The sequence below is a fragment of the Oryza glaberrima genome, chromosome 4 (assembly GCF_000147395.1).
Source record: "Oryza glaberrima chromosome 4, OglaRS2, whole genome shotgun sequence".
Classification (NCBI taxonomy): domain Eukaryota; kingdom Viridiplantae; phylum Streptophyta; class Magnoliopsida; order Poales; family Poaceae; genus Oryza; species Oryza glaberrima.
In genome coordinates this window covers 2,701,245-2,717,856 of record NC_068329.1, presented here as the reverse complement: position 1 = coordinate 2,717,856, position 16,612 = coordinate 2,701,245, and the positions used below count along the sequence as shown (strand labels likewise).

General features: G+C 41.6%; 1 protein-coding gene across 4 annotated transcripts; it reads left to right on the top strand.

Moving 5' to 3' along the window:
- Positions 1 to 9,924: 9,924 nt before the first annotated feature.
- Positions 9,925 to 14,662, top strand: LOC127769804 (uncharacterized). Of its 4 annotated transcripts, none has more exons than XM_052295447.1 (3): positions 9,925 to 10,402; positions 10,734 to 10,917; positions 12,321 to 14,662. In XM_052295447.1, exon 3 carries the CDS (start codon positions 12,515 to 12,517, stop codon positions 14,498 to 14,500), a length of 1,986 nt encoding a protein of 661 aa, XP_052151407.1. In that variant the 5' UTR covers positions 9,925 to 10,402; positions 10,734 to 10,917; positions 12,321 to 12,514; the 3' UTR covers positions 14,501 to 14,662. The 4 variants fall into 4 exon arrangements, with proteins under 4 accessions (XP_052151407.1, XP_052151405.1, XP_052151406.1 ...); XM_052295445.1 differs by having other exon boundaries at positions 9,925 to 10,472; positions 10,569 to 10,917; XM_052295446.1 differs by lacking the exon at positions 10,734 to 10,917.
- The last annotated feature ends 1,950 nt before the right edge of the window (positions 14,663 to 16,612 follow it).

Sequence of the window (16,612 nt, the reverse complement as noted above, 5' to 3'; positions counted from 1 at the left end):
GTGCTTGTATGTAACGCCCCGACGACATTCGTTAGCCGTAAACACAACCCAACTCATACCATATAGGCCATCTCCTTGCTAATAAAGCCCAGTGTGAATCTCTCACAGATTTTTGCCGGATGAAAGTTGTAACTTTATATCTCACCTTGTGGGTGAGGATTTCTCAGCTGAGTAATATATTTCTTTCCCCGCAAAAAAAAACTCATACCGGGGTGTTATGCATTACCTGTGAGGTAGTACCAGTCCCAAGTACACTAGCTGATACACACAAAATAAATATGGAATCAAAGTAAACTTCTTTATTACATCACTGGATAGTAGTCCTTACAAAAGTTGCCATCGTAGACATGCCCATAGATGAGCAACACAGCAGCACAGAAAACCATAAAATCGATAGCGCAGAGAAACTAAGCGACTAAGAAACTAAACACTAGGCAAGCACCTAGGCGACTAACTTATTCCATGGGCGAGGGTTGGGGCTAGGCATGAAAAATTTAGAAGTCTTTATACTCGGCTTGCTCCTAGAGGCACTCCTCAACTGTCGGATCGACGTCTTCATTTTCATACTCTACAGATTTATATAAGGCAAGGGTGAGTACTTAATGTACTCAGCAAGCCAAGGAAAAGAATGACATGTTCGGTTTAAACAAGTAGGCTATGGTTTTATTTGCGAAAGCAGTCTTTTCGGCAAATAAATTTATTTGAGTCAAAATTTTAGTTGTCGGGAGGAGGCTTACGCCTTGTCCCATTCCACAAGTTGATTTGCAAAAACTTGTCACAATGATTATTAAACAGTAAATTAACTTGGTTTCTTTGTTAGTTTCTTTTCACTTTCACAATAACAAGATTAAATCAATCATAACAACACTATTTCTCATAGTTAACCTAGCTATCTCAACGCAACAACACACCTAACTTTGCAATACCATTCATATAGACCCTAATGGTGGTTTTGCAAAGTATTAATCAAATGGTGTGTATTTGCACTAGTTCGTTATTTTATTTCCTTAGGAAGCATTACATTCTTGCCTCCAAAATAGTCATAATGACCATTCCGCGGATGACCACAGTAACCCAGTATTTTAACATTCTTGAGACCGGCCAATTCTTTTGACAGTTACTCTTCATGGTGATCAAATAATGTTCCTCAGGAAACTAACTTTAAAATGTAATCCTGAATGAATCCGAGCGGCGAGTCAAGTAACACAACCAAAAAAAATTTAAGCACGTCGTAATTAAATAGGTTGTGTTTGGCCTGAAAAGAGAAACAAAAGTAGGGCACAAACAATGGAAGAAAAATAATATATGCAGTGAAATAGTTCAAGAAAGTCCCCAATCAGCTAGCCGCCACTAGCACTTATACCAGCATACAGTGAATCTTTGGCACCTCCATCGGTCCCACCCAATCGGTCCAAAAATAATACAAGGTATTACCGAAAAGGAAAAAAACCAATAAAGTAAAAAATCTATATAAAAACTTCCTCACCGCCGCACACGCAAATTGAAAAACAGAATATTGTATGTATTCCATTAAAATTTTAGTAGTACTTATTACTAACATCATATACAAGATTTGTTTACTCTCTACCACAAATCGATTTAAAACTTCAAAAAGAAAAACTATCTTCATCACCTCCTTTTTCTATCCCTCCCTATCCTTCAATACACGGTTAGTATATACTAGTCGCACGCCCTTCAATGCAGGGTTAGTATATACTAGTCGCCAATCCGTGAGTTGCACGGGTTATTAGTATTGATAAGAAATATTAAATTCTAATTAAATGTGGGGGTTACCATTCAAATTATAAATACTCATATTAAAAGAAAAAGAGTGCACTTTAGCTACAACTTCTTAACTATTAATTCTGAATTTTATAATAAACTAACGAAACACAAGAATTCTAAGATCGAGGATGTAAAATAACTATGACATCATGTTTATTAATTATAAATTTCAGAGTTATTAAATTATAGTTCATGTGATTTCCAATCGCATGAGTTATTTAATAATGTGATCCATCAAATTAACGTGCATTGAGCGGGCTATTATTATTCTTATTATAAATATAAAATTTAGTAATAAGTGAAACATGTTAGTTATTTTTCAAATTATACCCATCTCGTGTAAATGAAGAGTCCGCGTTAGTTACAACTTGATAATTATTAATTTCGATTTAAACAAATAAATGCTAATTTGAGAAGGAAAAAAGGGATTAGGAATGTATTATATTCGTGAACACAATCATGTATTGATTGAAAAAAATATATTAGTAGAAAGTATGGGGGGAAGTTTAGCTATATAGGTATTACTTATTAGGGGAAAAATTGCAACAAAATTACTTATTTCAAGTCAGAACCGGGAAATTATAAAATAGGTCATATGGAACATTGAAAGTTCGACAGAATACTTGTGTAAATTGCACATGTGACCACAGTGGATAGATCTTATATGCAAGCGGGCTATTTGAGTGATTTAAATAATAGATCTGTATATTCTCTCTGCTTCAAAATTGTTATTGACAGCCTAATTTGTTAGTGAACTATGGGACAGGGGCGGGCCCAGTATGTATTCAAGGGTATTCAAATGTATACCCAAGATTTTTGCACAAAAAATAGGTATATATACTCTATAGTTCGTATATGTATTCAAAAAATTTAAAAAGAAAGCTTGAACTGCTTATATTGCGCCTTGTTTCACCATTTCTCCACCATTGGGCCTAATTTTCCCATTCCCCTCCCCCTTTCCTCTCAGCCCGCACTCTAATTGGGCCACATCTCAGCCCATTCTACATTTTCCCCAATTCCCCTCCCCATCTAACCCGCCCAAACCCTAGACCACCACCACCGGAGCCGAGCAAAGCAAGAAGAGACGTGCGGCGGCGGCGGCGAGCCGCTGAGCCGGCGACTGCGGCGCCGACGTGGCCGTCGGCCGGCCGGCCGCGCGACTCGTGACTAGCCTAGCCACCGCGCGCCGCTCACCGGCGCACGGCGCCGTCGGCGCATCCTCCCGTTGTACTCTGTGGCATTCTTTGGTTATTCGTTGTTCTAAATTAGCTACCTTTGTCTTTCAGCCACCAGTTAGAGACTTAGAGCTCATTTGTTTCATGACGAAACGTTACCATCTTTCTTTCGGAGATTAGCATGGTCGCCTGATGGATCTTTTCTGGTACTGCCAGCAGGTATAGAAATTTCTCGTTAGACGTTAGTGCTAGACTTCTGGTCAGCAACATAAAACAGGTCATTCTAAAGTGCATTAGTTATAAGGTCTTGCTGCATGTAATATAGTTCATCTGCAGTCACTCAGTCACTGTCATCATAACTTTTATCCCATCAACAAGTTTGTTTCCCTAATTCACCTTTTATCTTGATCAGATTTATGCAAATATTTATCAGAAGTGATCAATATAGCTTATGTAATGTCGATGAGAGACTTGTCAAGGTAGACGCACATTTAATGCTTGATATTATAGCAACTTTGCATTATAAAGGAATGGCTCCACTTTACTATGATAAAAACATGCTATTCCCTAAAGATGGTATGACCTTGTTTACAGACTTATTCTTCAATCATTTTCAGAATATCAAGAAACGGAAAGTTCTTCTCTAAATTATAAGATTTCTTATCATTTTGCCATTTTGTGTGCTCTATAAATTTGTTATGTTTTGTCAATTAATAGTTTAGTATTATACTCTAATATGCTTAACATGTTCAATTTATGATCAATTTTATCCATCCATCTATGACTTTATAAAATCATGTTTATACCGTTATATATTATATGACTATTAGACTTTGGGTTGAAATTTTTTTTTCTATCTCTTCTAATTTCGAATACCCAAGTTGAAAATCCTGGGCCCGCCACTGCTATGGGACATGTTTTGCTTTTCATTAAATTGATTATCTTACGCACAGAACATATCATTCAATATATGCAAAAGCTCAATCAAAATCAGAAATCTCAAAAATATATTAAATGTGTCACATTTGACATGCAAGTTTGGCACAATACATCAAAAATCAGAAATCTATAATTTCAATAGAATACCTTGTGGAATAGCAACGTTGATTCCAAAGAAAGGATTTTGTGCAGTACCAGTTGCAGCATGCGATGTACTTGAAAAATCCATTGATGATTAATATGCAGATAAAAAAAGTTAAAACATGTTTCCCATAAAAAAGAATTAAAATATACTCCCTCTGTTTCATATCATAAGTCGCTTTGACTTTTTTTCTAATGAAACTTTTTAGGTTTGACTAAGTTTATAGAAAAATCTAGCAACATATACCACACCAAATTAGTTTCATTAAATATAATATTGAATATATTTTAATTTTATATATGTTTGTTTTGTGTTGAAAATGTTACAATATTTTTCTATAAACTTAGTCATCAAACTTGTAATATGAAGTGGAGGGGGTACTTACGAAAAAAGAGACGCATCATCAGCTCATCGCTTGGAATCCATAGTCATCACTCCTCCTCGCTCCTTACTGTCAGAAGAGTTGACATCGAAGAATGTAACAACAACATTGTTTGATTGATCTGCACCTGCAGCAGTGATGCGAATGTGCTCCGATGTTTTTAGATTCTGCAGGTAAGGTTTCATCAGATATTTAAACTACAATGCAATTATTTCCAATGTGAGTACCTTATATTGGACTAATTTGCACCTTGTTCTGTAGTCTGCAGCAGAGTATGGCTAGATTAGATTGATTTGAAGAAAATTACAAAAGCAAAAGATGAGGATGAGAGCTACCAACTGGTAACAGCAGTGCTTCGACCCTCATCTGTGCACGGTGACCGTGATAGTAGACATACCAAGATTGGATTGCCAAATCAAAGTAATTGCGGGCTTGTGTTTGACCCGTGATGTTTTATTTCACAGAACAGAACGTACAATATGCATGCTTAGATGCACAAATTAAGGATGGAGACTAAAGTAGCAAACATGGAATTGATCTTGCATATACCTTGCTGTTGCTGGCCGCAGCTAGCTCGCAGGTCCTATCCATGCTTTCTGATCGCTCCATCTGTCAGGTATTATTCAAATAAGAGATTAGTATTGACCGAGAAAAGAAATACCATCTGAGATGAAGAGGTTTGAAGGCTCGTCTCTTACTCCTCGTTCTGCTCACGATTAACCGGCCGATTAGGATCATGGTCGATCGACTGCGGCGTTTGTCGTCGCCAACGAAGTCCCATTTCCTTTCTTTCGTGAAGTTACGATCTCCATCTGTTCTCTACGATAACTGCCTATCATTATCCCAATCGCTTCCTCCCGATCGATGGGTTTCAGAAGATTCATATGGATTACGGCATGACGTACTCAAGTAGATGATGGGCTTCTAATGGCCCATGTCGTTGATCATTAAATCAACAGATGTCATTAAAGATCAATGGTCAAGATGAAATAATTTTCTAAATAAACGATCAGTTTTTTCTGGTTAACGTGAGAGCTTTCTTAGAGTACCCAATTAGTATAGGTATAGATAGATAGATAGATAGATAGATAGATAGCAGGGGCATGCATATTGTTGAGTTAAGCTGGCATTTGTTGGTATTTCTTACGATCACAGATAAATCCGCAAGCGCACGGAATACCGCTGTAGCACTACACCTTCGGGTGACCCCTAAAGGATATCGAACTCAGGGAACGTGTGTAATCTACCTAAGACTAAGACGATTCAAGGACAACAACTGATGACAGGTAGGCTAGGCTAGAGAGGTCTTTCTATGGTTTTCATTATCTACGCTAAGCAAGGTAATTCCCTGTCTGTTGCTTCGGGCACCGACCCCTGCTGGTCTGCCAGCGTGGTTCCGGCTATAGCTCTATGATGTATCCGAACATGGAGGATTACTTGGACGGGATTCAGGGCTGTCACCACCTGCCGCCTACCTATGACAAATCCGTGGGATACACAACAAACAAAGGTAATCTCTAACCTAGACACCACGTTTAAGTTATTAATTACTACTCTAGTACTTGCGCAGAAACTTCCTTCTCTATCCAGAGTCCTACTACCAGAGCACTTAGTATAAATACTAAACAATGAACCTGCAAAGATGGAAATCTATCTTACTTAAACAAAGTAATTAAATAACATAAGAAAGGAACACGAATGCTTACTTAATAGAAGAAGTTCTCCGAACCCGGAGAAGAGTGTACCAATAGCTCCGGTACTCCTCCAGAATTCCTCCTAGGAAGCTACACTCGTCGAGGTAGAAGTCTGATGAGCGCCAAACTTCCGGGCACTCCTCCATAGCTTCCACTCACTCTCTACCTTATTCTAATATACAAAAGATACAATAGAGCCTCTTGTAATTCAGCTCAAAATTGTGTGTCTTGGAAATGAGAAGGTGACCTTCTTATATAGGCTCCAAATAACGGTTAGGGGCATGGGAAATGACAAAAACACCCTGCAACCGCCTCTGGGAAGGAATCGAAGCCGTCCACGTGGAAGCAGATTGCGGGAAGCGGCAGAAAGGGTTCGGCCAAACCCAAAAACACTCCTCCCAGCCTCTCCTTCGGTCGAGAGGTTGCTTAATGGGTCCGCAACAACCTGGGCTATGTTTTGGCCCAATTCTAAATGGTTTTTATCGACTTATTGGGCCTCCAATCCATGTAAACGCGTCCTGAATGCGCAGAGGTGCATTTTGTGACATGACGGATGTGTTTTCTCCTCAAATTACCTGCATACACATATTTCACCAATACTAGTGGAAATGATTAGTAATAAACCCTACCACTAAGTTGGATACCATATTTTATTTCATTATATGCAAGTATTGACGGTCAAATATTATGATTTAAGGACCGTCAACAGCATCAATGAAAGGCCATCGTAGGCAATTGAGCTAAAGTGACGTAATTACCAATGTAGTTCTTTGTGAGTTTGTTGATAGTGAACTAAGTGTTAAATTTGTGCTATAAGCTGGTCTTTAGGGGCACAACTACGTCGATGTGGGACCCATGTTTTAAGGTATTACATAAGAAAGCCCTGGTAGCTATAGTCGACTTCAACCTTAGAGAGACTTTCATGCCTAATTTTAACGGTGTTATAGTATTCTCCAGTAAAAGTGGTATTTCTAAACTATTTATACATAGATGTGAAAATAAGTGATGAATACCGAGTTATGCAATGTAGATAAATTTCTAGTGTATTAATAATGTATCATTTTTAGTGGAACTAATGCAGTTTTGTTTATTAAAAATGCACCTAACTTTCTTTTATTTTTGAAACAGTAGACGGTAGAAGTTCTACCGGATGTATTAGAAGATGAGAGTTGAGCCTGTTTATAAGGGAAACCGGGCCGGAAAACCATACAACTGCATGGTTTGCTAAAGGGAAACCGGCAAAACCTTACACAGAAGACACTAAAATCCTGTGACAAAACTACGAACCACAGATGTAATCGAGAGAGGAGCAAGACCTTCAAGGCGAAACCTCCAAGGAGGTGAACAACGACAGAAGCCGCTGCCGACACCCGCCCATAACTAAACTGGGATTTCACCTAAAGGGGGAGAGAGTGCACAAGGCAACACCTCCAAGGAGGAAATGGCACCCGCAGACGTCGATGTTGCCGATCCTAGAAGACCAGGCAGAGCTTTCACCCAAGACTCCCTCAAAAGGTGTAGGACCTTCAAGAAGCCAGAGCAAAAGTGTTGAGTGTTATCGTTGCCCAGCTCATCGGCTGACCCGATGCACCTAGCTTTCAAAACAATGACAATAAGTAGTGATGATAATAGGTGAGTTTATATATGACCAGGATAAAGGGATTTTTATTTCAATATGAGAGACATTCTTATCACGTTTAGTATTATATTAAAATCCACCATCTACATTCCCTTACTCTGTATAGCATTTCTTTTAGCATTCTTTTTCTTGAACAATAAATAATAAATAAGATATCGGTGCATCTATGCGAGCTTTCTTTCTGGGTTATATTCTAGAAATGTACTCCGGTTTATATTCCGTCCTTATAGTATTTGAAACATAACCTACGTTATTTGCCCGTGCGAATGCGTGGGCTACCTTCATAGCTAATATAATGGATACAAGGTAGAGCCTCTCTACCTTTTACAGAAAAAAAAACTACAAAACTACAAAACTACAGATCAGCACAAAATAAGGGGAAAAAATAAAATGAATAACATGAGATCTCGAGTAAAAAAAAAAAAAGCATACGCTACTCAGCATATACATCGTTGCATGATTCATACTCTAGATCCAAGATCCTGCGATGGTAGAATACCACAAGTCCACAAGCCCTCAAAATATCTGTATAATAAACCAAATCATCAAAGAAAAAAAAAAGGCCCATGCCTATGAAAACTACACAGATTCACCGTTGCTACTTCGGGTGTGTTTAGTTCACGCCAAAATTGGAAGTTTGGTTGAAATTGGAACGATGTGATAGAAAAGTTGGAAGTTTGTGTGTAAGAAAGTTTTGATGTGATGAAAAAAGTTGAAAGTTTGAAGAAAAAATTTGGAACTAAACTCGGCCTTGCTACGATATAGATCCACGACACTGGATGCTCCGTTGTCACATGAAAAAAAAGAGAAAGATCCAGCTCCTGCAATGCTAGCATACCAAGTCCGCGGATTCAAATCAAGAAATCAAATCACAAAAATAAAAGGGCCACGCTTATGTAAACTATACAGATTAATCTTTGCTACTATACGTACAGTATACACCGCAGATCCACGGTAGTTGCAACACATAAAACTGTAAAAAAGAAACACCGCGGTATACACCGAGGTGATTCAAAACCCTAGAACAAACCAAAAAGAACAAATCAAATAGAAAAATATATCACCATGGAAAAACCGGCGACGAGGACAGCGAAAGAAATCAGGCGACGTGAATCAAGGGAGATGGATGGTTGCAGTGGCGGCGGAGGGGCAGAGATGAGATGAAGGAGAGGTGGATCTCGCGGCTGGGATTCCAGGACTACGGCGCCCTTGAGCTGCATCTCGGATAGTGTCCACGTGAATGAGCTTGAGCTCGATTCACTAAAGGTCAGGAAGCTATTGAAAGGAAGCAGTGCAACTTACGTTGTCTCTTTTCCTTGATTTTTATGAGCCTTTCTTTTCTTCAGCATCGTATACGTGTGCAATTGTGATTTTATATTTTACTCCTATTTAATTACACATTGTAAATCTTTCTCAACTTTTTCTTAAATTTCTCGTGTTTTCTTCCCGTTGCAATGGCATTTTTTTTCTAAGTACGTAGGAGCATCACCAAGAGTTCCCCTGTCCCGTGTTTTGCGTTCTCCACAAGTGGAGAAGACCTCTGGCTCCCAATCCACCGAGGCCAGGCTGTTTCGGCGCGCTGCTGAGATGTCCGTGATGTCGCAAGCTCGCCCGCCACCAGTTTGATTCCTGTCACCGCCGGCCCCCCCATTCGCGCTCTTGCTAGTCCGTGTGATCGAGCTCGTCCGCCGTCGGCCCCCGATTTGCGCCGCTATCAGGTCATGATTTACACCGCCGATGGATTGATATGAGCCGCCACCGGCTGACGGATCGATTTGCTCTGCCAGCGGACCCCGATTCACACCACACCCGACTACCACGAGCTCGTCCACCGCCAGCCGCCGATTCGCTCTGTTGACGGATTGATTTGCATCGCCGCCAATGGCCCCCGATTCGTGCTGGTGCTCGTGCTGATTGCTAGCCGCCGTTGATTGCTGAAACTAAAATGCAAAAATGCTGCTGTCGCGTGTCCAAGGCGACGGCCGACGGGCGAGTGCGTACTGGCAGGACAAGGGATGAAAACAATTTCTGTTGGTAGTTTTGTAGGGGACCCACGTTTTTAATTTAGGAAGTCAATTTTAGCTAATCTGTTGGAGGGATGAATACTTTCACACCTTAAATGTTGTTTAGGATTCCCATAAACAAAAATTTAGGGATGAAATATTGGGATACTCTTGGTGATGCTCTAAAAAATAAGAAAAATTCCGCCATCGCACGCAACGGAGACGAGCCGTCGCCTTCCTCCTCACCTTCGCCGCTTTCTCCTCCCCGGCGCTAGCTGAGCTCTCCCTCTCCGCCTTCCCTCTCCCTCCTCCCACCATGCGGTAGCATCATGGCCTCTTGGGCACCGAATCTGCCCGAAGACGAAGGCCATCGGTGCCACATCCCACGGCGACCCGAGACAGATAGAGGCGCCGAGGCAGTGAGCTCCGGGGAGACGGGAGGGTGGCCGAGGGCCGCGGCGGAGGCGGAGGCGGAGGGTGGGGATGAGACGAAGGAGAGGCGGATCTGGCTGCTGGGATTCCTGGGCCGACGATGCACATGATGGGGACCTCTAGCCGAGAGGCGGTGGACGAATCTGGCGACAGCGCCCTCGACCTGCATCTCGGCTGGTGTCCGCGCGAGATTGAGCTCGATTCACTCAAGGTGAGGAAGCTATTGGACGAGAAGTGCAACTTATGTAGTCTCTTTACCTACATCAGATTCTTCGTTCTAGGTACATGCATGCCTCATGCTCAATTTATCAATTCTGATTCAGGGATATTCAGTAACAACAAAATCCTGTATGTTTCTACATTTTCCTTATTATCAGAACGCGGGACAGACAAATTGTCATCGCCAGGCTATGAAGTAATCTAGCAAACAGCTGTATCCTGACAATGTGTTGAAATTTTACATATCGGTCAGGTTGAGCACTTTCGCAGTTGGTGTCTGAAAGAGCTGATGTTTTCAGGCTTGAATTTGTTTCTGTTTTCAGCTTCGAATATACCCAATCCCCTCCAAACAAATAAAGGTGGAAGGGGATTGATATAGGGATATTGCGTGTGGGGAGGGGCCTCAACCAAATCCATATAGGGTTTGTTTATAGTTAGCCCCACATGCCGAATAAAGCATGAAGACATGAAGTAGCTGCTCCCACTTGACTATTTCACTTCAGGCCGGTATGCATTTTAACCAATTTTTATTGGCTTGTCTTGAACAAATATTCATACTGCTACAACAAGCCTACAAAAATACTACAAACTTCCTGACTAGAGTTTACCTACCTAAACTTTGGATGGAAGTCCATTAGCACCCTTGAACTTTAAAGCTAGATCCCCCGAGATTTGCAATACCGTTCATACAACCCTGTAAGGTGGAGTTTGTTAAACTGTGGTTAACCCAGTGATTTCAAGTCGTCTAGTTGGGACTAGTCGTAAGGGCACCGACTAGTTGACTAATCGTGATTAGTCGTGACTAGTTGTAGATTAGTCAGTGACTATAGGCTAGGGGTACCCAGGATAATGTATTACCATAGTATACTAGTATAGTATAGTACAAACTAAGGATAATTAGACTTACATAGTTGACAGTTCACACTTGACTTAAGGTCTTAAAGTTAAATCATTTACCTGTCCTTGTTGCAATAAGCCCTTCATCTTTTCTCCCCTCTCTCCCGTGACTAGATCTAGATGGCTAGTTAGGGTTAGATGAGGGGTACATGCCTTCCTGGGCTGGGCTAGGCTAAAGGCCTGCCACTGAAGTGTAAAGCCCAACACATATTTTTAGCCCTAACCGACTACTAGTCATCCACAACTAATCGTGACTAGTCGTGATTAGTCGGACGATAAGTTTTCTGTCGAACTAATCGCTTCGAGGTTCTTGATCGAGTTCAGGGTAGCGATAAGGACAACTAGTCACGATTAGTCGCAACACTGGGTTAACCTCAAGTTGTGTGCGTTTGCACTAGTTGGCTATTTTATTTCCTTTGGAAGCATTATATTCTTGCACTCCGCAATAGTCTTAATCACCATTCCGTGGTTGACCACAGTTTCCCGGTGTTCTTACAGACATTCTATAAACCAGCCAATTCTTTTGACAGTTACTCTTGATGGTGACCAAATGTTTCTCAATGAAACTAACTAGAAAATGGAATCCTGAGTGGAACCAAGCGGCTAATTGTGAAGCTAATGAATCTCAGTCTGCAGTTCTTTTTCTTTAGAGGAATGAATCTGTTTGTAGTACCACCTACCACCAATTTTATAATAGTTTGTTTGGGCTACTCGAGCAAGCAAGCTTAGCTAGTTGCCAGATAAACTAAAGTAGTAAACACTGGTCAATCAGTTAAGTCTACAAGCATACAAGCTCACAGTTTTTTTTATCAAACTCTAGTCATCTTGCTTTGAGCCTATGAGATGATTGATCGCTCTCCTAAGTAACAAATTTGTTGATCGATCAGCTGGGCTGCCGGTATGTGTGTCCTCAGCCGTTAACTCTCACTTAATATGTCAAACGGTGAATGTGTGGTACACCATGAAACCTCATTTCAGTGCATAAGAAGTTAACAATATTGTCATGGCTGCAGGCTGGCTGAACCAGACGTCCCTGTTTGTCAACGATTGCGCGATCCGCATCGTGGTGCTCTGCAGCTTCACCGACAACCTCGCCCTCGCGCTGTTCACCGGAATCCGTCGGCGTAAAGCCACCGGCGTGCGGGCGCTCGTCCTATGGCTGGCGTACCAGCTTGGCGGCTGGGCTGGGACGTATGCTCTCTGCAGCATGTCGCTCAGCCGCACGACGCAGCAGCAGCAACAGCAGCTGGCATTCTGGGCGCCATTCCTGGTCCTGCATCTTGCTGGCCCCGACAACATCACCGCCTACTCCCTTGAGGACACCGTTCTTGCCGGGAGACAGGTGCTCACCGTCGCGGTACAGATCTTGGGAGCATCAAATGTCCTGTACAAGCAGATATACAACCGTAACGGCAGTGGTGGTGCCTTGCTGTGGGTCTCTGTCGTCATGTTCGCCATCGGCATTGCCAAGTACGTGGAGAGGGCCGTGGCGAGTAGGCAGGCCAACTTGGGAAAGATGAGAAGCTCAAACAAGAAGTGCAAGTTAGGAAAACGAAGCTTCGGAGATGTTAAAGAGGTGGGTAACGAGAGAACCTTGCTGGTTGCTCATGGCCTGCTCCATATCACCAAGGGTGCCTTCATCGATCATTGGGACAACGAGAATCCCCTGAAAAGTGATGCGGCACGATCACAAATATTTGGTCATGGATGGGAGGAGATGTGCAGGGTGGTGGAGATGGAGCTGTCCCTCATGTACGACATCCTCTACACCAAGGTAGCTGTGGTGCACACATGGTTCGGTTACATCATCCGTTTGGCGTCGCCGGTCGTCAGTGCCACCGCATTCCTGCTGTTCTGGTTCCAAGGTAAAGATGAGCAGAGGAGCGCAGATGTGCTCATCACCTACATCTTGATGGTCGGCACCGTCATCCTGGATGTCAGATGGCTTCTTAGGGCGATAGTGTCTACATGGACCTATTCGTTCCTGAACAATAGGCCAGATTGCTGGTTTCATGCCACATGCTTGAGCTCCGGGAGGTGGCGCTTGCTCTGTTGTCTTGTCCTCTGTTTGGATCCATGCCGGCTGCTCGGCAAGGAACCAACTAGGTACAGGATGTGGTCAGGAACCATTGGGCAGTACAACTTATTGCACGAGTGCACTCACGGCACGATCAGCATGTTTGGCTCGTTGCTGAAGAAGGTTGTATCAGATGACAGTTGGATGGAGTACCAATACCATGACACAAGGGGTCTTGCGATTTCATTAGAGGTAAGGGAATTGTTGTTCCAACAGATATGGGAGCAACTCAAGGCAGCGTATCCCGCTGCGACTGTTGAGAAGACTAATTTACTCTCTTGCAGCAGTCTGGGATATGCCGGGAGTGCATGGAAGAATCGGGAGCTTGATGAAGCTATGAACTTTGCTCATGCATTCCAAGAGACAATCCTTATCTGGCACATCGCCACGGACATCTTCCTCTTGGTCAGTCGTCAATATGCATCACCGTCCAACTCCAAGCAAGTGCAGGTGATCATGGCGCTGTCGAATTACATGGCGTTTCTCGTAGCAGTGCGCCTAAGCATGCTACCAGGCCTTAAGCTACGCAGCCTGTATGAAGAAACTCACAATGCTCTTGTGGAAATATTGCTCAAAGAAGGATATTCTGGTAGCTTGATAGAGAAAAAGGAGAAGCTGGCCGACAGGCTAATAGAAATGGAGAAGGAGAAGCAGGTCCAAATCTCAAACGCACCAAAGAAGGTATGCAACTGGAGGCCAGGTTATAGTAATCACAAGTCAAGGCCAGCAAAGGCAAGTGTTCTTTATGACGAGAATATAATTCTGTCTGATGGAGCTAAATTCGCCGAGGTGCTGCTAAGTAGAGCTTGGGTAGACAGCCCACATATAATCGGACATATCGAAATTAGCCCTGAGAGATATAAAAGGATTAAGGAGATGATTCCTAAATTGGAAGAACAGGTTGCGTTTGATATTTCGGTAATGCTGGACTATATCTTCAAGGCATGGGTTCGTATTCTGATGTATGCGTCCGTCCGATGCACAAGGGATTCTCATGCCAAGCAGCTCGCCTGTGGCGGTGAGCTCACAACAATTGTCTGGATATTCAACGAACATGCTGGAATATTTCGCATCCCCGGTGATGCCAGAGATGAAACTGGCGAGCTTGGAACCTAGGACTAGCTTAGTCGCTAACCCGTGTGTTACACGGCCTATTGTTTGTTATTTATATTATGAAAACTACAAATTTAAAATGTTTAAATACATCGGTTATTTAAATTTGCTGAATATGGTAGGGCTATGTTCGCAAGTTTGGATTCCCAGCCCAATCAGTATGCCCGGAAAATGGAGCGGTCTATTAGCACGTGATTAATTAAGTATTTGCTACTCTCTCTGTTTCATAATGTAAGACTTTCTAGCATTGTCTATATTCATATAGATATTAATGAATCTAAACACACATATATGTCTAGATTCATTAACGTCTATTTGGATGTGGATAATGTTAAAAAGTCTTACATTGTGAAACAGAGGAAGTAACTTCTTTTGAAAAAAAAGTATCGTTTAGCAGTTTGAAAAGCGTGAGCGCGGAAAATGAGAGCATGTACTTGGGAACCAGCTAGTGGTGAAAACGGATCGGATTCGAACAGATACACTACACCAGGACAAGGCTATAGTAACGCAGCTATGGGCTACTACAACCCTTAAAAGGTGTTACTGAGCTCTGCAGTAACGCAAAATTTAAGTGATCCTATTGCCTATGTTACTACGTACAACCTTAGTAGCACATAAGTAGTGCTCCAATATATAAAGAAAATGTGTTACAGCTATTTCTTAGTAGCACAAAAGTAGTGTTTCAATGCATAAGAAAATGTGTTACAACCATTCGGTAGTAGCACATACCATATGCTACCATGTACCCTAGTAACACGTACTTTTAGCTATGTCCACGGATGCAAAACTGTCATATATGCCTTGTAATACATATGTTAAAAGCCCCGTGACGAGATATTTAACCATTTGCCACATTTAGAGTTGGCAATTAACTTTTTGCCATTGGACCCACATGTCATAGACATATGTGGACCCACATGTCATTGAGATAGGGATGGTAAATAGTTATTTGCCAAATCTAAAAGTGGCAAATAGTTAAAAGCCCCCGTATGTTACTACCAGGAACACAATGTATGTGCTGCTAGCAACAACTCTTTCAACTACAGTAAAAATAATAATAGATTAATTATAGAAGCAAATATTTTTTTATTTTCACAAATATACAAAATATATTCTATAAAATCTTTACAAGCATCACACAAATCTTTCATAAATTGTATGCACAGAAACAACTAAATGTTATTCAAATTAATGCATAACAAATCTAAATAAATACAATTTGTAAATGCCAAATTAGCAAGTATAACTATCCCTATATTCTTCGCGAAATTATTTGCCGCTTGGTTCACTGATGAGAGGAACACTTGAACACACATTTGTCTTCCCGGGTTCAATTGATCATCTACTTGCACAAACAGTAATTGAATGTGTAGAACATACAAGTACCTGCAGTGACCAAAAGATGAAAAAACATATTTATAGATCCATACAAATTGACATGAATTGTATAAATAAAGCATCAAACAAGGTACATTAAGTGGCAGTACTTGGTCAAGGTGATGTGGACACAACTAGCTCGGATATAACCATGACTATCTTATGTATTAATCAACCAAAGATGCATATGTTCTATATTAGATTTACTTGTTATATATTTGAACAAAAGTTGCTACATAATGAGTTTCGTGTGTTTTCGTTTGCAGAGGTATTTGCTTGGGCGAAAGAAAATAGACCGAGGGAAAGGAATGCATGGATGATTAAAGAAATTGATTGGGGACTAAACCAAAACCTTCTCCAAGTCCACTTCCATCTCACCACGTCACTTTTGGTCCATAGAAGATAAGAGATAAAGTTCTACACGTTTTGGATTCAGATTTGGGCCTCTTGATAGCATCAACTTCAAACGGAACTAGCCACTGATCTACAAGGAATTTCGAGGCCCATGAGTACTTGTTGGAAAGCTTATGGAGTCTACATTCAAATGGTTTGGTCTCACGTCAAAATTCCTACCAAGCTATCGGGAATCTGCAATACAAGCCACGTATCTCATTCTGTCCGAATCTGATTTGGGTTTTTGGCCTTGTAATTGTGTCGTGGGCTTAGCCCAAGGGCGTGTGCACCCTAGGGCAACCCTAGGACGTCCCTAATCATATTTATTCAGTAGCCATTATCGTT

Excerpts from the sequence above, each read along its gene's own strand:
- LOC127769804 (XM_052295448.1), top strand. The coding sequence starts at position 10,292 with ATGCACATGATGGGGACCTCTAGCCGAGAGGCGGTGGACGAATCTGGC. Across the intron at positions 10,473-12,320 it reads CATCAGATTCTTCGTTCTAG|GCTGGCTGAACCAGACGTCC; the intron begins GTACATGCATGC and ends TCATGGCTGCAG.